We start from the raw sequence: 27,656 nt of genomic DNA, 5'->3' as shown, positions 1-27,656 counted from the left end.
GTGTTGCCTTCTTTATTCCAATGGCAGTTAATTCCAATAAAACTGACCCTCCACGTTTTTTTTGGTTTTCAACTCCCAAAAACTACTTTCATTTGCCCATGATATAGGCCCAGACAAATTAAGCATCTACAGCTGCCCCTCTTTGCTCATTGTTGTGCAACGAGAATAGAGCAAAGATCAATAGATGATCAAGTTTGTCCGGCCATTAGAACTTCAAAAGATTAAACCGCTCCTCTGCTATTTCAGGATAAACGAGACTTGGAAAAATCTTCAAATGGCGGGTCTGCTCCCTATTCTTTCATGGAGTATAAGACTCGAACAATCTTCAGTAAACGTGTCTGCTCCCTATTCATTCAGGGAGTATAAGACTCGAGTAATCTTCAGTAAACGTGTCTGCTCTCTATTCCATCAGAGAGTATAAGACTCGAGTAATCTTCAGTAAACGTGTCTGCTCCCTATTCGTTCAGGAAGTATAAGACTCAAATAATCTTCAGTAAACGTGTCTGCTCTCTATTCCATCAGGGAGTATAAGACTCGATCTTCAAAAAACGTGTCCGCTCCCTATTCCTTCAGAGAGTATAGGACTCAATCTTCAACGAACTTGTCCGCTCCCTATTCCTTCAGAGAGTATAGGACTCAATCTTCAACGAACTTGTCCGCTCCCTATTCCTTCAGAGAGTATAGGACTCAATCTTCAACAAACTTGTCCGCTCCCTATTCTTTCAGGGAGTATAGGACTCAATCTTCAATAAACTTGTCCGCTCCCTATTCTTTCAGGGAGTATAGGACTCAATCTTCAATAAACTTGTCCGCTCCCTATTCATTCAGAGAGTATAGGACTCAATCTTCAACGAACTTGTCCGCTCCCTATTCCTTCAGAGAGTATAGGACTCAATCTTCAACAAACTTGTCCGCTCCCTATTCCTTCAGAGAGTATAGGACTCAATCTTCAACGAACTTGTCCGCTCCCTATTCCTTCAGAGAGTATAGGACTCAATCTTCAACGAACTTGTTTGCTTCACTACTCTTTCGTGAAGGCTTATAGATGATTTGCTTCAAAGGTTAAACCAGTTATCTTCATCTCGATGCTTTCATATCTTCAATCTTCAACTATCCCTGGGAAACCTGTAGATATTTAAGCCATCATGCAATTATGAATGCCATGATCCTACTCATGCCTAAAATGTATGCAATTATGCAATTCAATGCGTTTTCTTCTTTGAAGGAGCTCTATCTCCTTTTGATCTCAATGGAACTCGGCTTCATCTTGGGCACAGAACGTTTGACCAGTTCACCCCAGTTAACAATCTCAATTCCATATCTCTCGGCTTAACAGGGCCTTGACTTCTTTCTTTCCTGAAAACCTACCAGTATCCATGACCAAATTTTTGATCAATGATAACCTCCTTGGGTCATCTTTTAATGGCTGAGATTTTCTTTGAATTTGAGGATTTTAGTTTCCCATAGCCACACAAGCTTACATGTTTAAACCATTGTCAACTTCAGAATACCTGCATTTTCCAAAATCTTTTGCACAATAATACAAAATGATCTCATGTACTTCAAGTTAAGCTATATGTTTTAACCTTTCAAAATAAGATGTTTGCAAAAGGGAACTTATCAAGAAAATACATCTCTTTATTTATATAAATACAGAGAATTTTAGGCAACTAAATGGCAAACTTTTAACTGGAAACAGTAAAAGAACAAAAGAGTAGGCGTCTTCAAATATCAATAATGCAAATGCTTTTGAACTGACACGCCGTTAGAATGTCTCGAGCGTAGCTTCTGTCAAAAAGATCTTCAAAATTGTGATGCTTAAGAGTATGAAGCTACTTCTAAACTCCCAAATCTCTATCATTGGATGCCCTAAACCAGTATTGAATCTCATATGCATTCAATTTCTCTTGGTTATTTCAATCGAGACTCATTAATCTTCAGTCTCATCCCTGATCCCCAACTGTCATTGTTACTATCCATATCAGGAGCTCTTTCTACTTCCAAAATTGATTCAGAACCTCCACCATACACGAATTCTGAATTTCAAACTCAACTCAAGTCGCCCTTTGCGGGTTTTCACTTGAGACCCTCCTTTTCATTTCTCTTTTTTCATTTTTCTCTTTTTCTTCATTTTTCCATTTGTTCTCTTCCCTTTTTCATTTTTTCTTCTTTTTCTTTCTTTTTGTTTTTTCCATCATTTTTCTTTTTTCTTATTTTCTCATTTTTTTCTCTTTTATTTCTTCTTCAAGCAAAATATCTCTTAACAGCATCGGAATTCACTGGATATGGTAATTCTGATCCGTCCATTTCAGTTAGGACTAAAGCTCCCCCAGAAAAGGCCTTCTTGACAACATAAGGTCCTTCCCAATTGGGCATCCATTTTCCTCTGAAATCCTTATGAATAGGCAAAATCCTTTTAAGCACCAAATCTCCCTCATGGAATTCTCGAAGGCGAACTTTCTTACCATGTGCCCGTATCATACGTTTTTGGTACATCTGACCATGACAAATAGCTTTCAATCTCTTTTCTTCAATCAAATTCAACTGGTCATACCTAGCTTGGACCCATTCTGCCTCATCAAGCTTTACCTCTGACAAAATCCGAAGTGAGGGAATTTCCACCTCAATAGGTAAGACAGCTTCCATCCCATAAACCAAAGAAAATGGTGTTGCCCCAGTTGAAGTCCGTACTGAAGTTCGATAAGCAAACAGAGCAAAGGGCAACTTCTCATGCCAATCCTTATAGGTCTCAGTCATTTTCTCTATGAGCCTTTTGATGTTCTTATTGGCCGCCTCTACTGCCCCATTCATCTTTGGGCGATAAGTGGTGGAATTATGATGCTTTATTTTGAACTGTTTACAGACCGAGTCCATCATCTTATTATTTAAATTCAACGCATTATCGGAGATAATCCTCTCTGGTAAACCATATCTACAAATGACCTCCTTCTTCAAAAATTTGCATATTGTAGACTGGGTAACATTTGCATAAGAAGCCGCTTCTACCCACTTGGTGAAATAATCTATGGCTACCAGAATGAAGCGATGACCATTTGAAGCTTTGGGCGAAATTTGTCCAATAACATCCATGCCCCACATTGAGAATGGCCACGGCGCTGTCATTACGTGCAACGGATGAGGAGGAGTATGTATCCTATCTCCATAAATCTGACATTTGTGACATTTTCGGGCATAATTGATACAGTCTGTTTCCATAGTTGACCAATAATACCCAAATCTCATAATCTGCCTAGCCATAACATGCCCATTAGCATGGGTACCACATATTCCCTCATGCACTTCTTCAAGAATCAATTTGGCTTCTTTCGCGTCCACACATCTTAACAAGATCTGATCCAGACTTTTCTTGTATAGGGTCTCACCATCAAGCACATACCCTGATGCCATTCTTCTAATGGTTCTCTTATCATTCTCAGTGGCCTGTTCTGGATAACTCTGATACCTTATATATTGCAAGATATCATAATACCAGGGGTTTCCATCTTCTTCCTCTTCGATATTGAAACAATGGGCTGGATACTCATAAGCCTTCATTTCAATGGGCATCATATTTGAATGCTCGCTCATTTTAAATGCCGCTGCCAGTGTGGCTAAGGCATCTTCCATCTGATTCTCTTCTCTAGGGAGGTAATTGAAAGTTATTTCTTCAAATTCTTCAACAAGCTCCATAACCAACTTACGGTATTCTACAAGCTTGGGATCTTTTGTCTCCCATTCTCCTCTGAGTTGGTAGATTACCAAAGCTGAATCACCATACACTTTGAGCATTTTTACTTTGCGTTCAACAGCAGCTCTAATACCCAGAACACAAGCTTCATACTCAGCCATATTGTTAGTACAATCAAAATTAAGCCGACTGGTGAAAGGATAATGCTCTCCCTCTGGTGAGACCAAAATTGCCCCGATTCCATGTCCCATGGCATTTGAAGCACCATCGAAGTTCAACTTCCAATATTTACTAATGGATGCCACTGCTTCTTCTACCGAAATAGCCATTAAATCTTCATCTGGGAAATCAAAGCTCAACGACTCATATTCTTCCGAAGCCCTGCTTGCAATGAATTCTGCTATAGCACTTCCTTTAATTGCCGTCTGGTTTACATACTGGATGTCAAATTCGGACAATAGGATCTGCCAACGAGCTAATCTTCCAGATAATGCAGGCACACCCATTAGATATTTCAAGGGATCAAGCTTGGATATAAGCCAAGTAGTATGATACAACATATATTGCCTAAGCCTTCGGGTAGCCCATACTAAAGCGCAACACAACTTTTCAATGGGTGAGTATCTTGTCTCACATTCAGTGAACTTCTTGCTGAGATAATAGATAGCCCTTTCTTTCTTCTCAGTTTGGTCACGTTGCCCCAGCACACACCCCATTGAATTTTCATAAACCGACAAATACAGAATCAAGGGTTTGCCTGAGATGGGTGGTGCTAAGATCGGAGTGCTCGACAAATATCTTTTCACTGCTTCAAAAGCTCTTTGACAATCCTCACTCCATTCCCCTGAGTTATTCTTGCGAAGAAGGCGGAATATGGGATCACACTTTTCTGTCAGCTGTGAAATAAACCGAGCTATATAATTTAATCTCCCCAAAATCCTCTGACTTCTTTTTGTGTTCGTGGGGCTGGCAAGTCTTGAATAGCCTTTACTTTATCTGGGTCTATTTCAATTCCTTTTTGGCTTACTACGAAACCCAATAACTTCCCAGATGTCACCCCGAAAGTACATTTATTTGGGTTGAGTTTTAGCTGGCATCTTCTTAGTCTTTTAAAAAGCTTTCTCAAATTCCCGATATGTTCTTCCTCTGTCTTGGCTTTGACAATTATATCATCGACATAAACTTCTATCTCTTTATGCATCATGTCGTGAAATAACGTCACCATGGCCCTTTGATATGTTGCCCCTGCATTCTTCAGTCCAAACGGCATTACTTTATAGCAAAACGTTCCCCACATGGTAACAAATGTCGTTTTTTCCATATCTTCAGGGTTCATCTTAATTTGATTATAGCCAGAGAAACCATCCATAAAAGAGAACAAAGAATTTCCAGCAGTATTATCCACTAGCGTGTCTATATGTGGCAAAGGAAAATTATCCTTTGGACTAGCTCGGTTGAGATCCCTGTAGTCAACACACATTCGAACTTTCCCATCATTCTTCGGTACTGGGACAATATTCGCCACACATTCAGGATATTTAGCCACTTTAAGAAACCCGGCATCAAATTATTTCTTCACTTCCTCTTTAATCTTGAGCAGCATCTCAGGTCTCATTCTTCTCAGTTTTTGCTGTACCGGTTTACATTCAGACTTTATTGGCAATTTGTGAACAACCAATTCTGTATCCAAACCTGGCATATCTTTGTATGACCAAGCAAACACATCCTTGTATTCTTGAAGCAGTTCTATCAAATCTTGTCGACCTCCAACTGACAGAGTGGTACCAATCTTTATTTCTCTCTTATCCTCATCCGTCCCCAAATTCAAAATCTCAGTAGGCTCTTTATGAGGCAGAATCTGCTTATCTTCATTCTCCACCATTTTCAGCAATTCAGAAGGTAGTTCACATCTCCCATCATCATCACAATCTTCAATTTCCCCTTGACATATAGGCTTCTCGAAATCAATCTCCGGGTCAGAGTCATTGACATTCATATTATTGATATTTGAGCTCCTGAAAAAAAATAATGAAAGAGAAGATATATATACATATATACATATGGGAGGATCTTTTCCCATATAAATAAATAGAAAGAAATAAATACATACATATATATACAACAAAGAATGAATGAATGAAATGCATGGGAAAATGTTTGCCATTTGGAACTAACAGAATGCATCTTTTATTGAAAGCAAGAAAAAACAAACAGCTTAACCCTTTACATAAAATCACCTATTGCCCCAGGGTATGAACAACAGGGAGAAAGTTCCAGTGCATTACTCTGTAAAAGATTTGTAAACTACAGGCAGTTCTTTCGCGGTCCAATTGTTCAACACAAAGCCCGGTGGTGCAGGATAAATGCCCATAGCTCTCATTTCCTCGGATTCATCATCAGTTATAACGTGAATGCCTAAATCTCCCAAGGCATCCTCAACCATCACCTCAGTGTTCCTCGAATTCCCTTGAAACATATGCCCCCCAGACATGAAAATGCTACTCAACGGCGGGAAGGTCATGGGTTCCCAACTAAGGTCTTCACCAGCCAAATTGACCTTTCTGATTTCTTGGCCCTTCTTAATTCCCCTCATCTTATCCCTCGAAGTTGGCTGATATCCCAAACCAAATCGATCTTTTTTAGTAATAGGGCATATGGGATTCACCGGTCCTTGCAACTGTCGGCCTAAACCCTTTCCAACTTTTGCTCCTCTTCCAAGAGTCAATTTAAGCCCCATCTTGGTACAGTTTGACAATCGAGGCTTTGGTATCTTCTTGCCTTCGGCCACAAACATAGCATTGACAAACTCTAACGATATGAAAGAACACTCGACAGCTTGCTCATCAACTTCAATATACGGAGCAGTAGTAGAAACAGAAGCAATAATGTCCTCTTCAGCATGAATACATACCAACCTTCCATCAATCACAAATTTCAGTCTCTGGTGTAATGTGGACGGAACTGCACCGGCCTGATGAATCCAAGGCCTTCCCAACAAACAATTGTACGTAGGCATAATGTCCATTACGAGAAATTCTACTTCATAAGTTGCTGGACCAATATTCAGAGGAACATCAATCTTGCCCAACACTTCTCTTTTAGTCCCATCAAAAGCTCGAACCACACTTTGACAGGTTCTCATAAGTGTACTATCTAATGGAAGCTTCTTTAGAGTCACTAAGGGCATCACATTCAAAGCTGAACCATTATCAACCAAGACCCGGGACAACACATGCCCTTTACATTTAACTGTAATGTGCAAAGCCTTCTGACTACCCATCATCCCAGAAGGGATTTCATCCTCAGAAAAAGATAAAAAATTATCAGCTTGTACATTGGAAACTAACCGATCCAACTTTTCAAGGGGCAATTCTTTCGGAACAAAAGTCTGGTTCAAAACCTTTAATAGAGCATTCCTATGGGCCTCTGAACTCAAAAGTAATGATAAAACAGAAATACGGGCAGGCAACTTGTGTAACTGTTCCACAACACTGTATTCACTGTGTTTCAGAAACTTCAAAAATTCTACCGCTTCAGTTTCGGTTACTGGTTCATTAATAACAGGCTTATCATCTTCTATCTGCACATCAACCTTTTTCCCCTTATCAACTGCAACCTTCTTCTCAGACTCTTTAGGTGGATTAAGAGAATAACACCTACCGCTTCTAGTAAAGCGTCCCACCTCATCTACTTCCTCATTCTCCTTTGTTATATCTCCCATCTGACAATCATATCTCCAAGGCACTTGTTTATTATCCCGATATGGGAATGGAGATGGAGGTGTAATAACCACTTTCGGGGCTACCTTCTCAGCAACTCGATTTTTGGGAGTAATAATTAGGGGACAACTGGCATTGTATACTCCTTTAGACGATCCTTCTGAAGCGCAAACTTCCGCTTCCTCTTCTTCAGCAATCTCTCTAAAGAACTCAATTTCTTTATTGTCCATCATGTCTTGTACCAAAGATAGGAAATCAGGACATTGCTGAATACTGTGTCCTTCACTGTTATGATACTGACACACCTCTCCACTGTTAAACTGTTCACCTGTCAAACTGGGCTTCAACAATCCTACCTTGACCATCTGGCACCACACCCAACTCATGGGTGATACTACATCACCAACCTTCCTTACAATTCTCTTTCTTTTTTCTTCAGTAATCGCATTAACTCCTGCCCCTGCATGGCTTGGCAACGGATTCTGAGCTATATTTGGCTGCTCACTGTCACCAAAGTTGATGACATTCCTCGTTCTCAAAGCTTGGACAACCTTCTTAAAAGCAGTACAATTCTCAATGGAATGCCCAGGGTTCCCTGCATGGTACTCACACTGAGCACTAGCATCATACCATTTAGGAAAAGGAGGTTGCATTGGTGTCACGTGATATGGCGAAACCACATGTCGATCATACAAAATCTGAAACAATTCCTTATAAGTCATCGGATTTGGATCAAATTGAGGCCTCTCTCTCCTCTGGTCCCTTGCCCCTTGTCTATTGTCATTTTGTGTTGACGACCCTGCTCCTTGAGGACGGGAAACAATGATGTTATTAGAATCGTACTGCCTCACATTACTAACTTCGCCTTCCTTTTTCCTCGTTGGTGGCCTCTTACTAGACTCTCCTCCCTCGAGCTTCCCACTCTTAACAGCCATTTCAATCATTTCTCCCGCCGTAACTACATCAGCAAAACTTCGATAAGGATTACCGATAAGATGCGAGAAAAAAGGAGCCTTTAAGGTGTTGACAAAAAGCATATTTGTTTCCTCCTCTTCCAATGGCGGGTGGACTTGCACTGCTACATCTCTCCATCTTTGAGCATATTGTCTAAAACTCTCGCTAGACTTCTTTTCCATTCCTTGCAACATCATCCTGTTGGGCCTAACATCCTTCACATGTTTGTATTGCTCAAGAAAAGACTTAGCCAAGTCTTTCCACGATTTAATATTAGCTCTACTCAGCTGGTTATACCATCGGATTGCCGAGCCAGTTAAGCTTTCCTGAAAGCAGTGTATCAACAATTGATCGTCCCCTATGTATCCGGTCATCTTCCTACAAAACATTGTGATATGTGCAGAGGGGCACCTGATACCATCAAACTTTTCAAAGTCAGGAACTTTAAACTTTGGAGGCAAGACCAGATCGGGAACTAGACTTAACTCCTTTGCGTCAAATCCATAGACACTGATATCTTCCTTCATGGCTCTGATCTCTCTTTCTAACTGCTTCCATTTCTCTTCCAGCAGATTGTTTTGATCCTTCTTGGCTTCTTCATCAAGGTCCGGAACTTGATGATATTGATGTTCTTCCTGATACGAACTAGATCCAGGCTGTACGTTAACAGAAGCACCGACTAGATTAATGTGCACCTTCCCGACATGAACAGGGGTCACTTGAACATTCTGAGATTGTTCTGGGGTTAACCCTGGGTGATGAAGTGGGTCTTCAGTTACACCTTCTGGCATAGGGCTTTTCCCATGTTCTGGATTTCTTCCTTCCAACATACTCGCAAACTTGGAAAACAACTCCTTTTGGGCATTCATCATATCTTCTTGCATTTTCTTGATATTATCTTGTAACTCCGACTGAGCCTTCTCAATTTGGGCAAGTTTGTCTTCCATAACTTTCTTCCTGGTTCTGTAGATATGCTTGGGATTTTCCAGTATTACTCTGTCACAGAGTCATTTTGTTATCGCTGATATTTATTAATGAATATGAAACATATGATTATGAATGAATAAAATGCGATGCAAAAATTAAATGCATTAAAAATGCATATGCAAAATGCAGGGTGTTGATCCTGGAACGACTCCTTAGAACAACTCTTTATATTAGAACGACGTTCAATTACAAAGTTGAAACATATCACAAATAAATTTGCACCATCTCTCCTATTTCTTGTACGTGTGCTAGTAACTCTACAATCTTCTGATTTTCTTCAGCCTCTGGATCCAGTTCTTCAGTTACATCAGTAGCTTCCTCAGATAGAATGACCAAATATTGAGCTATTCCCCGCGCGTGGTTTAAGTAACAAGCAATAAAATCCTCTATTTGCTTAACTCTCGCCTGAGCTCGCTCCCACCGAAAACGCCACTGTATATCCCCCTCATAGGGAACTATCGACAGCTCACTTGCTTGCCTCTGAAAATCTTGAACCATGGCTTCAAGCTCGCTCACTTGTTTTTTCAAACTTTCAACCTCCCCCTGGCTCGAGCTACCTTCCTTGTTTTGGTATCGTCGTAATGCAGTCTCTAAACTTGAAATTTTCCCTTTTAACTTCTCATTTTGGACTTGACTCTCTTGTAACCGCTGCTCTAAAGAATCATTTTCCTTCGATAAAATCTTAACTTGGTGCCTGCTTTGCTTGAGCTCTTCTTGACTCTCTCCGGCTACTCTTTTGAGGCTCGCCACCTCTTGCCTCAATTCGACAGACTTACTCGAGCTAGAACCTACTTGAGATTTTACCATTCGCTGATAAGTTGACCGAAGATCGTCAAAGTCTAGCCGAAGTTGCTTCTCTACTTTTTCAATTCGATCTGCTCTACTCTTCTGAATATCAATCTCCAATCCTTTTTGATACACTTCATCTTCTAGCTTCTGCAAAGTCATTCTCCATTGTCTCCGTTCTGCTTCGAAATCGTGCTTGGCTAACTCTAATGGAGATGGCACCACTCTCAACTGTTCCTCCACCGGCTGAATATTTTCAGGATTCACCATCGGGATATTGTCATTTACTCGACCGCTTCTCCACTGCTCGTACTCTTGAGATAACTCGAGATCATAAGTGAACAGATTCACACGACGAGTTTGCTTCCAAGCCTCAGCAACCCCTTTAACTTTAACCTTATACTGATCTCCTTTGAATGCAAAATCCGATCCTACCAAGTCCCACGTGGCTGGAATGAACTGCCTTGACCCATACTGTCTGGAAACTAGTAGCGATGCATACCCAACAGAACCCCATATACCTGGCAAAGGAACCCAATCTCGCTCTCCACATCGGTAAAGTATATCCGAAGAAGTATTCCACGAAGCTCGCCACAAAATATCTCCATCTCTGATATCCTTGAAGATGACCATCCATTTTTCTTCAGTAAAACCCACAGGCCACTCTTTGGAAAGAAAATCTTTCAAAGGCGAAAACCCCTCTAGAAACACTCGTCCTGGTGCTCTTTCAACATGTTTAAAATGATTCAGAATCCACACTAGCAGCAAAGGTGCACATCCTATAAAGCGTCATTCTCCCTCGCGCCTACAAGAACTCAAAGACCGGAACGTCTCAGCTAGAATAGCTGGAACAGGATCCACGCGCTTGTCTAATCTTTCGAACAGGTCAACAACTGATACGTCTACATATCCTAGCACTTTTGGAAAAATAACAAGCCCATAAATCCCTAAAGCAAACAAGTCAAGCCTCTTTCTCTTATCAGGATGATGAGCAATTACTTCTTTCATAGCAGCCCAAGAGATGCACTCACTGTCTCCCTTCTTCTTAATGTTTCTGACTACCCAATCTTCACTCATTCCAGTCATCAATAGTAATTTCTTCTTAAACGAAGGAGTGACTGGCAGCTTGGTATATATTCTATCCATTTGGGACCTCGGACAACGGACCAAAGCTTGATACTCCTCTATTGTTGGTGTCAGATCTACTCTACCAAATGTGAAACAGCTATAAGCCGGATTCCAGAACTGCGCCAATGCTCTAAACAGATTTCGGTCAATATGAACATCCAGAAGACAAGGAATATCGCCGTACAACTGATAAAACATCTCCTTATCGGCTGCTTCCCATCTTCCCCATATCTCTCTTAGCTCACTCAGATCATTCTGACGTACGTTGATGTGAGTGTAACCAAATAACTCTGACACATATCCAGGCATCACGCTGTCTCCATTGGTCAACTGGGACTGTTCCGACCACCTCAAAACATCTGCATTGTCCTCAACCTCTTTCCGAACCGTTCGTTCCATATTACTGGCCTTCTATATGGACATCGACCCTAAATCAACACCATGTAATGGACAATGCAATGCAACACAGAAAAGAAACAAGGCAAAAACAACAAAAGATCGGTTAGTAAACATAAAGCAATTAAGTCGGGATAATAATTTATTCAAGAATCCTACCCACATGCTGGCTACCCAATCATGCTTTATCAGATCCTACCCAACATGATATCTACCCCCATGCTTTGTTATCCATAAAAAGAAATCCTAACCGCATGATATCTAATTCTCATGTTTATTCAAAAATAAACCTAACCGCATGATATCTAGTTCGCATGCATTTATTCGAAAAAACGAAAATAAATGACTCAAAAAAACTTTTCCTTGTGTACCCTCCTCACGGGATTCTTAAGGTTCGGGTTTGGTTCAACCTAAGTTCGGGCTCTATGTTCACTATATGCCGGGTTAGGTTCTAAAGTAATAGGTTCTCGAATTGTCCTTGCCGGTGCCCCATTGGGCTGCCGAACCCTCAATCCTGGCCCATCACAGGCTTTAGGGGATCGAGTTCAATTTCGAGGGAACACACCTCCTTATGTCCATGCGGAGGTGATTACCATCACGAGGACCATAAGGCGTGAGCTCCAGGAGCGATCCACTATCCCATGCGGAGGTGAAAACCACACGAGGGCATAGTCTCTCACTCCTACTTAAATAGGACGGAGCGGGGTTTTAGCTCATGTTATGACAATGCAGCTGTGCAGTGTGTGAGGAAAAGCGAAAAAAAAACAACCAATAAAAACACTCAAAATTTCCTAAATTCACACAATTAATCTGAAATCATTAACAAACAGATCAGTACAACTATTTAATTGTCAATCAAATTAAATTAAAGAAATCAAAATACAAACAAAACTTATTAAAAACCAAACAAGGGATCAAAAATCAAATTAAAACGAATTTGTAATTTTCAATTGCAAAGACAATTAATTAATCGACTATCGGCTTGACTCTCTAAAAAAAGTCCCCAGCAGAGTCGCCAAGCTGTTGAAACGATTTTTTCTTAATGGTGAAAATGTGAGAAAGTGAGATTTTAAAAAAACACATTAATTCTTAATTATCTCTTTTAAATTTAAAAACAAATGTGATTTAAAAGACCTCTCGTTTCGAAAATTTTTAGATTTCCTTTACGATCGAAAAATACAGTTCAAGGAGTCGCCACCAATCTTTGATTAGGGTGTGATTGGGCACACAAAAATGCTTTGTCATTTTAAATAAAAATTAATTTTAATTAAAACAACAAATTGAGGTCTGCGTTACCAAAATCTGAGTTCGGGAGTCGGTTACGTGTGGGGAAGGATTAGCACCCCCACAATGCCCTAAATCGGTACCTAGTCGATTAATTAACGTTTTTGCAATGAACTTTACAAATTCGAACTTAATTTAATTTTTGATCCCATAAAACAATGACGTAAATTTAAAAACATTCAAAAACACTCAAAATAATTAAATTTAAATTACCAAGTCATTTTAGAAAGATAAAGGATGTTCGATTATTTACAAATATCGAGACCAGATCTTAAATATATAACAACCTTTTCTCGATATATTTAAATAAACGAACATTTCTTTTTCTTTCGTTCCCAAATTTTAGGTGATGAATCAAATTTTTGGTTTCACTTTCGGGATACACTTTTATTTTAAAATCATTAAAAACGGACCTCAAATCAGTTATGACTGCCCACTTCAATAATTTTAAATTAAAAGGGTATTACCCTTAATCCAATTATGTGATATATGTCAAGTTATGCAAATGAGGTTATCATGCATATTATGCAAAATAATGTCATGCAAAAACTAATTAAAATATGCCATGCACTCAAACAAATTTCTAAAAAAAACTAAAAAAAAATAAAATAAAATAAAATAAAATAAAAAAAATATGTATTTACGACATTAACATACATTAGAATAAAACCATATATACAATAAGACATACTATTAATAACTCGACTTCACATTCAAAATTACCATGAAGGACCAAAATAAAATTAAACTAAGCATGCAAAGTAGGAATTAACTATTAAATTAAAAAACATGCTAAGTGACTAAATTGTCAAACAACCAAAATTGCAAATTACAATTCAAAAATAAAACATAAAAACATTTCAGGACTAACATGAAAAGTGTTCATAAATATGAAGACTAAATTAAGAAGGCACAAAAGATTCGTTCAAGGACCAAAATGAAAGTTCTGTAAATTACACAACCAATGTAAAAACAATGCAAAAATGGCCCTAATATGCAACTGGACTAAAATGAGACACGCTGAAAGTTAGGAGACTAGATTAGCATTCCAAAAAGAAAAAAAACCTCGAATTGGGGACCACAACAGAACAGGTTGAAGCTACAAGGGTCTAATCAGCTATTATACCTAAAACACGGATTCCCCTTTGCCCACTAAACGCTGCCGTTTCACTAATCCTAATATATGATTTTTTAGGTGATGAGTTACCCTAATTTCACTTCCCTTATCCCTTCAGCCGCTCTCCCCTCTTTCAAGCCTTCATCATCTCTCGACTGTTCCTTCAACCTCACGAACGGAGCTGCCCAACATCAACCAAGCACAACACCGACCACCTCACCAGAAGAAGACCACCGGAGATCTAAACCACTGAAGACTGCAGACCCAACCCTACTATTTTCTCCTTCCAGTAACCCCAGGAGACCTCGACTACGCTGATGAAAGTGAGATAAGAAACTACGCGATGCAAGTAACCTCAAACGACCCTCTTATCCTCTATTTACTAACGACAACAACATCTGAATCATCTCTAATCGTCAACTAGACCACCTAATCAAACAGGTAATGTAGATCTTTTCTCTATACCTATTTAATTTTATTTAGTTCGAACATGCTTTAAATAATAATGAAAAAAAAATCATTACTGAAATAATGAAAATGGTTGAATACCTCTTGAAGCTTAGTTACTTGCGTGATCTGCCTGTTTTGTTCTTTAAACACGAAGGGAGAAATACCCTTGGTTTATATGGTTCAATTAATTGCTTTTCGACAAAAATAGTCGATGGTTTCTCGTTCTTCTGGTGAATTCCTAATCCTCTCTTGTTCTTTTTCGTTTCTGTCCCTAGTTCCTCTGGTCTCTCCCTATGATCCTCCCTTCTCTTTTTTTTCCTAATGCTCTCTAACTCTCTTTGTCTGTGTAATCTCTCTGCTCTCTTTTCTTCTCCCCTTCTTCTGTGTTTTTCCTTGGTTTTTATTTTCACTGTCCCCCCTTTTCTTTTTGATTGTGTTGCCTTCTTTATTCCAATGGCAGTTAATTCCAATAAAACTGACCCTCCACGTTTTTTTTGGTTTTCAACTCCCAAAAACTACTTTCATTTGCCCATGATATAGGCCCAGACAAATTAAGCATCTACAAAGGTCAGGAGTTCGAATCCTGACGTTTACCGTGCAACTTGGGTTGGGAGGTTTCCTTTACCTCAGCAGTACTTAGAAGCAATATACATGTCTGCATGAATTTTGTTATCTATTTACAAATTTAAATAAAATTTAAAATATATGTATTTTAAGTTAATATATAATATATGTATTTTACGTAAATCGTTTCATTGAATTTCGTACCATTTGTTCCAATTGCCGCCACGTAATATTTTTAATAATTTATTATTTTATTAAATTTATTTTTTAAATGAATCAGAACCAAACCCTATTTAACGATTCCGAAAGGCAGGAAGATTAACGAACTCGTTTATCTCACGAAATCTTGGTTTAGCCAAGAGAAATCGCAGATTTCATTGAGAGGAAGAGGAAGCAAAAACAAGGATTGTGAAATGGAGGAAGCGAAGTCAATGACTCAGCAGCAGCGGCAATTTCTCTTCCAGAAACAGAAACAGCAACAGCAACAGCAGCAAATGCTTCTCTTACAACAGCTTCAGAAACAGGCCCAGCATCAACAACAGCAGCAGGCGATTTCTCGGTTCCCTTCCAACATTGATGCCCATTTACGTACGACTCCCGGTGTTCTTCCCAATCGTCCTATTAACATCCATCAAAACCCTAATTCTGCCCCCAACCCTAACCCTAATCCCCCTCCTAGTTCACAACAACCACCGCAGCAGCCTCCACAATCACAGCCTCAGCAGCAGCAGCAGCAACAACAGCCGCTGCAGCAGCAGAAGCAAATCCGACCTTTGAACCAAGCGGAACTCCAGATGGCTTATCAGGATGCTTTGCGTGTTTGTCACCCTGATTTCAAACGACCTTTTTCTTCCCTTGAAGATGCATGTGAGAGGTTTGTCTGGAAATTCTCTCTTAACTTTTGAGGAAATGAAATTCTGGGTTTGTTGCCGATTCTTTTGCTTCCTTATGTTCTGGTTGGTATGGAAATGGGAAAAAAATGATTATTGTTTGGAATGGGAAAAAATAGATTTTTGTTGCTTCGTTAGTTTGTTGTTAGGTATAGTTGAAAAGCCCGGCGCTTAAAATAATGGACGAACATATGTGAGTTTTGAATAATGTGATCTGTTTACTATATTATTGAAATTTCGCTTGCATTTGTAGTATTTGTAAAAATAATCTATAGGGGCTTATTTATGCTATTTTCTAGTTGAAGTTTGTATTGTATTCCGAGTGGTGTGTGAATTTGGGCAGTTCTATAGTGTAATCATTGTATATTGTTATTTCTGCTAGAGAAATTAGGGTTTGAATGCCATTACTTTTCAGTGGTAGCAGAATTATAAGGCCATCAATAAAGATTTAGGAACAAGATATGTTGGATGTTGGGGTGCTTTCTCACATGATGAAATATGATTGTAAATGAGATTTTCAGAAACTATGCGGCAGATAATGTTGGTTTGTTTCATGTAGTCACTTTTTTAAACCTAATTCGTCTGAGGTTGATGGCATATATGTAGAAGAGTATAATATTTTGCATGTATGCATTAATTTATTGAAATTTATATGCATAAGATGGAAAAATTGTTGATGCATTGTGACACATGGCAAATTGTTGGCAAGAATTGTGGGATTTATCTACATGTGTATGACAAGTACTTGGTAAATTAACTTTTTTATGGTTTCCTAGAAAATAGGAGACAGAATCAGTTAGAACCTTATTCTAGATGTTTATGTTTGGAGATATCTTCCGTTTTAGAAATCCGTTCCATTATGGTTTCTGCTTGGTTTGCTTTATCATCTATCTCATGGGAAGAAGTGAAACAAATAAATAAATGAAAACCAGTACCATTCAAAGTTACTTGAAATTATATTCTTAAAACTGCATCTTCCTGATTGCATTGAGCTCAGCTGCATCTATTAGTTGTGTCAGTTAATGGAAATAGTCTTTGTTTTAGTTTATTGATATAGGGGAGGGGGTATGAACTGAAGACAATAGCTATTGTTTAATCGCATGTGAGGACAGGATTACAGTACAATTGTATGACACACTGACCTGTTATTTAACTCCAACCTTTGGAAGGCATTGGTTCTATGCTTTTAACTATCTCTGTTTCGAGTATTCCTTTTTCATTTCATAAGGTATATGGCCAAGATTCAGGGTATTTTACGAACCGTATTTGGAAGAAAAGGAACATAGTTAAGGATAAGAAGGCAAGATTTATTTGCTTCTCACATGAATCACTTCATCCTATGGAAGATAATAGACCTGGCAGTGTAGTTTGTTGTCATTGTCATGTTTAAGGTCTTTTTTATCTGTATAAATTGAGATTTTAGTAATTCATGTCAAATAGATCTTGGAATATTTGTGTCATTTATTGCCAGGTCTTGATAAAGTAGTGGTAATTTGAGCTCTCTCTCTTGGTACTTGAAGAATTTGCATTACAACGGTTGTGATTAAATAGTTTCTTGCTTAATGTTTTTCAAAGTGTATTTCATGAAAATGTGCAGGTTACTACCTTACCATGTTGTAGCAGATTATGAGGCAGAGGAGGATGACAGAATTCTTGATTCTGACCCAACTGGCCCATCTCGTTCCCAGCAGTGGGATCACAACATTGCTGCCAAAGTTGCAGAGTTCACAGCCACATTCGAGAAACAGGCACTTGCCTTCAACATAATATCTCGCAAACGAACCGCGGGGGAATTCCGATCCGAGGAAAGGTTGATGGTTGAGCAGGCTCTTCTGCAGGAAGAGAAGAGAGCCATGCTCGAGTTGAGATCAGAAATAGAATCTAGGGAGAAGGCTGGTCGGGAGGCTAAGATGCGAATGGCAGCAATGGTGCAGGCAGAGCAAGCTCGAGCAGAATCCCAAGCCCCTGCTGACATATTGGCCCGAGGCCCTATAAGGGCAAATGCTGTCGGATCTCAGGGAGGCAACCTTCCAATGAGTCATGACATTGGGGAGCAGTCACAGGGTGTAGGCCCTGATGAGATGATGAATGGATGGGGGAACAATGCACAGAGGGACGAAAAGGAGCCATCTGAAGATTTCTTAAATGACGAAGAGACCGACAACGGAGAGCAGAATGAATGGCGTGAAGTTGGGGAGTTTGATTTGAACAGTAGATGAGTCGTGAATGGTGGTCATTGTTGGCATTTTGATGTCTGCGTTTCCGTCCTTGTTTTTCCGTTTATAACATTTTCTTCACCTTGTGTTAGATTGTATTTATGTTGTCTTAGACAAGCGAAAGCAAGTAATTCAGTTGCTGTGATGAGCCGCTTGAGGCTTCCAATTATCCTTTTAAACCATCTTTGTAAGTAAATGAACCTATATCATTATTAGTTTTTTTCAATGAAATTGTCTTGTCCTTTTTAAAAAGCGAAGATAATGTTTCTCTATTTTTCAACATGTTATATTATACTTAAGTTGATGGTGCTTATTATTTATCATCAATTATAGTATTTAATTGTATTTGAAAAAGCGCATTTGATTAGTTGGTGAAGTTCATTTTCGTTTTCTCATACTCCCTTAGGTCATATTATAAATCCACTAGGAGCACTTTCCTTTTCTCTCCTTAGGATTAGATTTAAAATTTATAATATATATATATATATATTTACTTTTTAGTTTTTAGTTGTTGGAAATGAAGCTTTTAAATTACTTTTTATAATTTTTTAATGGTTAATATATTTTCATTGTTGGTCTTAAGAAAAATGATGAATCAATAAAATAAATATACGTTATTTTAATTGTTTTAGAATATAATTTTATTATTTATGTATTTAGTAAAACTATCTGCAATTGTTTTTCTATCACAAGATGTACTCGACTTGATTTCTAGCTTGTATAGGAAATAAGGCAGTCGCTTAAGCAACAGAAAGGTAAATTACCAAACCAATATAATGGTGCCTACTGCTTCGCTTTTCCTCTTTCTTTCTCTCCCATACATACATATGCACAAAGCAAAGGAACATATCAACCAACATCCAACTTAAATCCAACACAAGAAAGGAGAAAAAAAAGGAGAGACATTTCTTTAACCTCAAATCGAATAGAGAAACAGGGAAAAACAAGCAAGAATGCACAAAATCTTGAACATATCTACAAAATGTTGGGAAGCTGAGAATCCAATCTCTGCTGCAACTCCATCATCTTCATGGAAAGCTCCATTTTCTGCTCCTTGTAACTCTGCAACAAAAATTCTTTTCCATCTATTACCTCTTTTAACTCTCCTACTTCTCTCTTCAGCATCTCGATTCTCTCCCCATCTCCCCTTCCCTTCTCAGGGGAGCCCGAGTTGCTTTCCACATCAAGATACCCATTGGCATGGCCATTTCTTATGTCAGACGGCCAAGCTGTATCAGTTGATGTTTTCTTATTCATGCCAACATTTCCTACACAGTGATCTGCAATTGCCTTCCTCAGCCTTTGGATTTCTCTCTCGGAGTCGAACAAGTCTCTATTTGCTGCATCCAGCTGCGATTGTAAGTCGGTTGAGTGTGCCACCTGAGCATTCACTGAATTTTGCAGCTCCATGATCTGATCCTGCATCTCCAAAATCATATCATCTCTTCTTTTCAACTGTTGCCTTAGTTTCTGTATCACTTCCCGCTTGCTAAATATGTCGGAGCCTGATTCAGAGACACATGGTGAGTCAGAGCAGTTAGAATGATGGAATGGCTTCGGAGGTAATTCAAGACGATCCGGGGATGATGCCCACATAACACCATTATCCTTGTTGAACTCAGACGTGGGAACTGTCACCAGAGGGAGAACAACTTCAGATTCTGGTAACATCTGACCATTGGGTGGGTGCTTCTCACCCATGTTTTCAGCTCCTGTACATGAATCTATGAAGCATTATCAAAGTAAGAATGGAAGGAAATAGACCTTGCCTCCCAATATGAAGTGGATCATGAGGCAGAGAGAAATACAAATGCCACCCAAAGTTTCAGACTCGAGTTAATCTAAACCCTAAAACTTTCTAAACTACCAGAGTCAGTCACATATTAACATCTCAAGGCTTGAAGTGGGTACGACAAAAAACTAAGAAAATCAGAAGTTGCTAAGTATTAACACTCAAAGGCAAGGAATTTGATATTAGCATGGGATTCATAAAACGCTCAGTACTCGGTACAAAAGGAAAACGAGACTTTGTTTCTTCTACTTCCAGACAATATGGAACTATTTACACAAAGAAAAGAGATCTCGAGAAAGAAACCAAACTAGAGGATTCATAACAATTCTACTCCACTTTTATCATCCAACTGGAAAGACCAAAACAGAAGCTTTGAAAGGTGAAAAATAAAAAGGTTTTGGACATCTCAAACAGTAACATAGCTGCATCACACCTGACATGCAGTTAAAACAACCATCATCTTCTTCAGTGAAAGAATAAATGTTTGGATGTAAGCGGCAACCCGATGATCTCCTTCTGTCAGAAGCTCCATTCCCTGTAATAAACTCTAAGTTTTTAAACAGTTATCTATTCAATACAAATTATTGGAGCAATAGATATCAATATACCTTTCAAGCTGGCAGTAACATTATCTTGTTGCTTTAAGTCAAGTGCCTGCTTCAGCTTGTAACCAAATCGGACTGACAAGGTACTTAGCAAAGCACCACCAGCAATGAGAATCCAATTTGTCCCCTCAACCTTATTTTTTCTTGAACTCTGACCCCTAGATACCCGACTGTTTCTGGTATTCATTTTAAGAGCAAGTAGGGGTCAGATGGGAAAGCTCTGAATCACCCAAATATGGCCTACAGTCAGAGTGAACAACATGCAATTACTGTTCATGTAAAGCAAAAGTTCAATGAAATAGCATCAAGAGAGCAGTAAGTTCAGCAAAGTCTCACAATAAACAAAAGTGGTCTGAGACTTGAATTTGAACTAAATATAATTTATGTAAAATTCTTCAATTGAACAAATTTTTTAGATCCATTGGACGCCTTTAAATAACGAATCAATTCTCAATCTCCTGACGTCCTACGGACCTTCTAAACACTACAGATTTTGATTTTATTTTTACTTTCTATAGAGGGTTTCCTTAGGAAAAAGTGCCAATGCCCTTGGTAGATAAGCTCACAGGAAATTGAGTCAAAGTCATACATCACATCCAAGATCAAAAACCTTTTGAATAACGAAGACACAAAATTCTCCCCATGCTATGCTTATCTGGATTATTAATTCATGAAAAAAAAGCTTAGAAATCAAACAAATAAAAATCACATTAACATGAACAGAAAAGTACAAACTTTATCATCTTAATCGACAAAAAAATGAGATATCGATCAAAAAAACAAAGGGGGATAATAAATCAAAGAGCGGGCAAAGTCGAACCTCATCCAAGAAAAATTAGGGTTTAATTTGACAGGTTTTCTCAGGAAACTCCGTCAATGGCGTCGTTTTCGAAAGTGCTTGCCTCCCTTACTGTCACTGTACACCCCCCTCTCTCTCTCTCTCTCTCTAGAAATGGCAATTAACAAAGGGTTTTTCAAATGGCGGCTTCTGTTATAGGCTTCGGCTGGTAAATAATTTTCTTTCTTTCTTTTTTTCTCCTTTTTCTTTTAATTAAATAAATTAAATTTTTTAAAATATGTATAAAATCGGGAGAGTTTTACCGCTTCGTAATGCACGCGTGTCGGCCTTTGCCTTCAATTTTCCGTTAAGTTTGTTGGGTTGGATAATGATCTTTTTCTGTTTCCTTTTTAAATCTTAATTTCCCAAAAATTTCGTTCATATATATACTATTTGATTTATTTACCAATATTTTAATTATTTCTATATTTGAATGATTTTAATGATTAAAAAATATTATTTTTTAAGATCTTAGATTCGAACAATCACACTTATAATGTGTATTGTCTATAATTAAAAAATATTATAAATAAATAATATCTTATAATCAATTTATGCTATATAAAAAAAATATTATTCTACGTTCGAATATTTGATTCATTATTTAAAGTGGACGTGGATACTAATCTTGGAATAATGGTTTAAAAGCCCATAATTGCTTTCATTTTTTAAGCCTTAATATCAAAATAAGAGTACAAATTTTATTGTTTTTCTTGAATAGATGCCTAAAGAATTTTTTGATTCATCCCGATGTCTAACGTTAAAAACGTTATCACTTTAGGTTTCCGGATCGTCAACGACGTTAATTTTCCTGTTAAGTGATACTTGTCATAATTTGATAATTTTAAAAATTTTATTTAATATTAAAAAAATTATATATTAAAAAATATAAAAAATTTGAAATGACCCCAAAACTTTGAAAACCTTCATTTCAACCCTTAAAATCACGTCGACCGTCACCCTTTACTGTTGACGAAGCTCCACTCGACCTCACCTCTCGCCGACGACCAAAACCCCTATGAAATTGTGATCGATCGACGGTAAATTGACGTTTTATATCCCGTAAAACCTAGGATGAAAATCGCGATTTCATGCAATTCTGACGGCTAATTGACTACAACAACGGTGGCGTATGAATAGGAGGATGACAAGGAATAGATCGACGGCGGTGGTCGTGGCCGAAAAGGGTAGCGATGACATGTTGAAGTTAGGATTTGGGGACTTTTTTATAATTTAAGAAAAGTTAGTGTTTTGTTATAAATATATAATATTTTTTTAAAAATAAATTTCAAAATACCATATTGTGACATGTGTCACTTAATATAAGGAATTAACGACGTTGACGGTTCGAACACCTAAAATGACAACAATTTTTGTGACATGCCATTTTTATTATTAGTTTATTAGTTTATAATTAAAAGATATCACACCATAGAAAATATTAATAAAATAAGTTAGAATGATTAAAATAGAAGTAATTTAAAAATTAAGTAATTAATTTTTAAAAAAATAAATTTCAATGACCAAAATATGAGTGTAAAGATAATTGAGTGATAAATGATATAATTTACTCATAAAATGCAACATACAATAGTTCCGCAAAAAATTTAACAGTGGCATATTAAATGAAACAAAATGTAAACGTTAGATATGATTTAAAAAAAATGAAAGCTTAGATAATAAAACGAAACGATATTAATAATTTAGATAGTAAACATGTAATTTATTATTATTTTATTAGAATTATGTATACAACAATTTACATTTATTTACAAATGGATATACATAGAACAGTTCTTGTATGTGGAGACTTAATCCCATAACAAGAATCAATTTACTTCGGTTGTTAAAGAAATAGTTGTTGTTCGTAGAAGTCACGGGTTTGAGCACCAACAATGGTAGTAGAGTAATTGAATGTCCATTGTCAAATGATTTAAATATTTAGAACATATACTAATTTATAATCACTAGTTCGTTAAAAGAAACTTAATCCCACTAAATCTAGGTCTCAAGCACTTTCATTTTGAAAATACATGCAGTCTCTGTGTGTCAATTCGATTTACGTCTCTTCGTTTTCACGAAAAAGCGTACTCCAAATACTTCAATTACTAAAATTTATCTATATATACACAAAAATAAAATCAATTTCGCAACTCTAAAATATTATCTCAAATACTTTGATTTCGCTTCAAATGATGAGTTGGATACAAAAGTTATAAATTTACAATGAAAGTTTATAATTAGATTTATAAATTAAACACATAGTTGGGATATTTACCTATAACTGTTAATACGAGAAACTAACTATATAAGATAAAATAATGACTACACAAGAAAAATGTAAAAAAAATATATCCAGAAAAACTCGAATAATAAATAGATGTAAACATATCCGACTATTAGAACAATGAACTATAAGACGAGGTTTAATTATTGAAAGATCACTAACAAACACAAATCAAAACTAAATACGGTGGGGAAACTAGGCAAAATTGATCTAATTGGCATGGGTAAAAAAATTGACTCATCAGACCATTTCTATAATTAATTTGAGATATATGATAAATGCTACAATGCAAGGTAAACTTGTCATGTTCATATGACGGGTTTGCTCCAATAATAATTTTTTATTCAAACTCATCACTTCGATGTGAAAAGTTTCAAAATGTATTTTTTTATTAAATTTTTATCACATCGAAGTAACATGTTCCAATAAAAAATATTTTATTAGAACTCGTCATGCACACATGAACGAGTTTCAAGTTACTGTAACAAATAATGTAATTCCCAAAATAAAAAATATCTTAAGTTTTATCCATTATTTGTTTCTTTATAACTTCTGTCAATTTTATTGATCAATCCAACTTATTCTTCTTACAACATCGGTTTTGATGTTAGTTGTCGCTCGTCGGTTATTTTTTAATAAGAATAATTATATCTTTGTGACATATTATCTGCCTTTATGTCTTTTGGTAGCTTACAATTTTTTGCCTTTTTTTTTCGTTTATCTTTTTTCATAGGGTTTGATTTGACACGACCACGACTGATCAAGATGACGCTTATTTGTTATCCTGTTAATCTTTTCTGCTTTGCACCCTCAGATTGATTTGGATGCGCGTTTTGTGTTCGTTGATAGTTTTCTCACGTCGCTTGACTCATGATGTACCTTATGGAGTTATTAGAAATTATGTGGGTGGGGGGGAGTGAATCTTTGATTTCTCTAAAAGTTTAACAACTTATTTGGTATTCATGGTTGAATTACTGAGCTGCATGTTTGATGCTTTACGACATGCATGGAATTTAGAATGCATGGAAATTATAGTAGAGAGGTTGTTTAGATGTTACTCAACTATTACCCCATTTCCTTTATTTTGGTTTATTTATTTACTTACTATTGTTGAGTATATTTTAGGGGCTTGTGGAATCGAAAACTCCATTAAACTTCCACTACATCCAATGGTTTTTTTATAGGATTGTCAAATGGTTATTAAGTTGTTTATTGGATTGGTTCCTCAACTCAAAAACTGAAAAGATTTGAAGCATAGGGCTATCCGAACTACTCCATCACATATTTCGTTCCATTCTTGATGTCTTAATGTTCTTAAGCCGATTCTTTAAAAGAAAGCTAATTTTTACTTCTTTGGATGGTGTGCTATGTTTAGACATGCTCCAAGCTGCATTTTGCCTGTTACGTCTGTTGATTTCGTCTCTACAGAGATGCTACTTATTTCTACTCTATTTCGCATCCTTTTGCTGTTCACTCTGATGATATATGCAGTGACGGAAATAGGGGTGGAGGAAATGATTTTGCTGCTGGTTTTCTTTTGGGAGGGGCTATATTTGGAACTTTGGCATATGTTTTTGCGCCGCAGGTACTTAGTATTTACTTTCATCTTCACTTAATTTCCTGCACATATTCTGACATATCCAATCAACGATCTTATTTTTCTTTACACCACAAAAGATTCATTTTTTGGCCTAAAATTCTTGACCTTTTTAGCATTTAATTTATGGTGAAATGCTACTTTCAACCTCAAAAGTTGTACCAATAACAATGCTAAACAATGAATCTTGGCTTGTCATAGTAGATGTCATATAAGCTGGCCTGGTGAACGTAAGAGTGTATAGCTGTAGCATGCTCTAATATTTGTCAATCCGAGACTCACGATATTAAGGCGTGGCACTTGGGTTCCAAGTATCGGAAGTGGGTCTAGTAATTTTGGAGATGACATGAATACAACATGATATTCAATGCAAACAAATTTAATTCATTTTTCTGGACTAAGATTTGATACTCAAACATGATACGATTACAGTTTAAGACAATGACATAAACGTAGTCATCATATTCATATGTAGAATTGAAAGGGGGAAAAATAAGGCCCAAACGGGTTGGGACCGTTCACATCTTGGACTGCAGTCGAATGCCCCACCACTAATCTACAGAACCAATAGTTTGAGTATTTATATTTATTAAAAAAAACCGGCCCAAACCGGGTTCGAACCGGTGACAACTTGAACTGCAGTACTGCCACTGAGCTATAGACCCAATTGATTTAGGGTTTAATTTTTTTAGTATATAAAAACTGTTTTTAATTTAAAAGATACACGATAAAGGGCCCGACCAGGTTCGAATCGTTGAACTCTTGATCTGCAGTTAAGTATCCACAACAGGGTTATAAACCCAATTGCTAGAGGGTCTAATTTTTATGTAAAAACTGTTTTTCATTTAAAAGATAGACAAAAAATGGCCCAACCGAGTTCGAACAGTTGAACTCTTGATCTGCAGTACCATCGCTGAGCTATAGACCCAATTGCTTGGGGGTTTAATTTTTTTATATAAAAATTGTTTTTAATTTTTAAAAAATACATAAAAAAGGGCCCAACCGTTTTATTTGGAAGTTCTTACTTTAGGTAGAGGAGGTGGAGCAGTTCTTCCTATCAATAGGAAGGAGAGTGACGTTGAAGTCGCTAAAGAGGATCCAAGGGGATCTGATGGAAGAAGCAAGACTTCTAAGATGAGTCCAAAGATGCTTACGGCTAGCGGGAGAAGGGCAGGCATAAACTGCCGTGGCCAGGAAAGAAGAACCATCCCGAGTAGTAGTGATACGACAGTGAAGAAATTGAAAATGGTGAGCCAGAAACTCCACAGTGATTGCATGAATCATACCAGGCTACTCAGATGCTCCCGGAGAAACCTTTCGCTTCAATTCGATGCGAATTGGGGAAGCCAAGTTTAGAAATAACAGCATCGGCTCTTCCACCACTAACGCGGGGTTCCACAAAGACTACCATTTCAGGTTTATGGTGTCGGAATAATTGTTTAGCCACCAGGAGGAAGCGCAAGTCATCGCAACCCTGGACGTTCCAACTAAGAAATTTAATATCCATAAAAATAAGCAAAACGAGGAGGAAGAGAACAAACACAATTCAAGCAAGTCCACAGCACGATCTCCTCCCAAGCCTTGATTTGTATCTTCAGATAAAGGTTCTGATATAATGCTATGTTCAGCAGAAAAGGAAGACAATGGTTGCTCGGGGTGAGGCTCTTTCTGTTGTTTATCCGGTGGGTCACCATCTTGTTTATCGGTATTTGTTCTTCAGATAAAGGTTACGCCCATTTTGGATCTCCATCGGGTCAGGAGGGTAAGGGTTCACGGTATTTGGGTTTTCGTTCTCGGTTCTCATCTATAACAATGACTGAATGTTTTTCAGGGTTGAGGAAAGTAGCATTCCGGGTTGAGGTGTTCACACGTGAGCTGCTAGCTTTTGCATGGCCACAAGAAAGTGTAGGGAAATCATAGAGCTTCAAGGATAAGGGTTTTCACGATGGTATGGCTTTGGTTTTCTTAGACTGAGTGATCGCTTTACCTTTACATTTAGGCTGAACGATCGGGTTATCTGGGGGTTGAACAGCAGTAAGAGCAGGGTTGGGGTGTTCATTATCAGCATCGGCCTCCAGATCAAAGATCGGATTAAATCTTGAACCCATGGCTACTGGTGTATCTGGACGAGACTTAGTTTCAACTTGTTTTTTATTCGGGCGTCGGGGTCGTCGAGTGGCTATCATCCATGGACCACAAGAAGTGTCTTTGGTTGGTTGATTAACCGCTGGGCGCTGGGGGAGGGGACGAGTCTGATTCAGTCTCGTTGGCAGTGTGAAGGCCCGGACAATGTTCTTGATTGTGGCCGTATTTTCCACAGTTGAAACAAATTGTCGGCAGGGATTCATATTCTACTAT

General features: G+C 37.7%; 2 protein-coding genes across 3 annotated transcripts; one reads left to right on the top strand and one right to left on the bottom strand.

Moving 5' to 3' along the window:
- The first annotated feature begins 15,385 nt into the window (after positions 1 to 15,385).
- LOC120164546 (putative uncharacterized protein DDB_G0271606) lies at positions 15,386 to 18,379 on the top strand. The gene is made up of 2 exons (XM_039174243.1): positions 15,386 to 15,947; positions 17,561 to 18,379. The coding sequence occupies exons 1-2, from the start codon at positions 15,487 to 15,489 to the stop codon at positions 18,180 to 18,182; spliced, it is 1,083 nt and encodes a 360-aa protein (XP_039030174.1). The 5' UTR covers positions 15,386 to 15,486; the 3' UTR covers positions 18,183 to 18,379.
- Positions 18,380 to 18,975: 596 nt separating this feature from the next.
- On the bottom strand, positions 18,976 to 21,577 carry LOC120164513. 2 transcript variants are annotated; one of them, XM_039174224.1, is made up of 4 exons: positions 21,358 to 21,577; positions 20,580 to 20,816; positions 20,405 to 20,506; positions 18,976 to 19,891 (listed from the first exon to the last, which is right to left on the bottom strand). In XM_039174224.1, exons 2-4 carry the CDS (start codon positions 20,761 to 20,763, stop codon positions 19,155 to 19,157), a joined length of 1,023 nt encoding a protein of 340 aa, XP_039030155.1. In that variant the 5' UTR covers positions 20,764 to 20,816; positions 21,358 to 21,577; the 3' UTR covers positions 18,976 to 19,154. The 2 variants fall into 2 exon arrangements, with proteins under 2 accessions (XP_039030155.1, XP_039030154.1); XM_039174223.1 differs by having other exon boundaries at positions 21,397 to 21,577.
- Positions 21,578 to 27,656: the final 6,079 nt, after the last annotated feature.

Source organism: Hibiscus syriacus, unplaced genomic scaffold (genome assembly GCF_006381635.1).
Source record: "Hibiscus syriacus cultivar Baekdansim isolate YM2019G1 unplaced genomic scaffold, ASM638163v2 tig00111540_pilon, whole genome shotgun sequence".
Lineage (NCBI taxonomy): Eukaryota > Viridiplantae > Streptophyta > Magnoliopsida > Malvales > Malvaceae > Hibiscus > Hibiscus syriacus.
Note: the sequence above shows the minus strand (reverse complement) of the source record. Positions and strands in the feature narration are given on the sequence as shown.

Bases quoted from the DNA above. Each gene is read 5' to 3' on its own strand.
- LOC120164546 (XM_039174243.1), top strand. From the start codon at position 15,487: ATGGAGGAAGCGAAGTCAATGACTCAGCAGCAGCGGCAATTTCTCTTC. The intron at 15,948-17,560 runs GTTTGTCTGGAA...GAAAATGTGCAG, and splicing joins CTTGAAGATGCATGTGAGAG to GTTACTACCTTACCATGTTG.
- LOC120164513 (XM_039174224.1), bottom strand. From the start codon at position 20,763: ATGAATACCAGAAACAGTCGGGTATCTAGGGGTCAGAGTTCAAGAAAA. The intron at 20,507-20,579 runs GTATATTGATAT...AGTTTATTACAG, and splicing joins TGTTACTGCCAGCTTGAAAG to GGAATGGAGCTTCTGACAGA. The intron at 19,892-20,404 runs GTGTGATGCAGC...ATTCATGTACAG, and splicing joins TTGTTTTAACTGCATGTCAG to GAGCTGAAAACATGGGTGAG.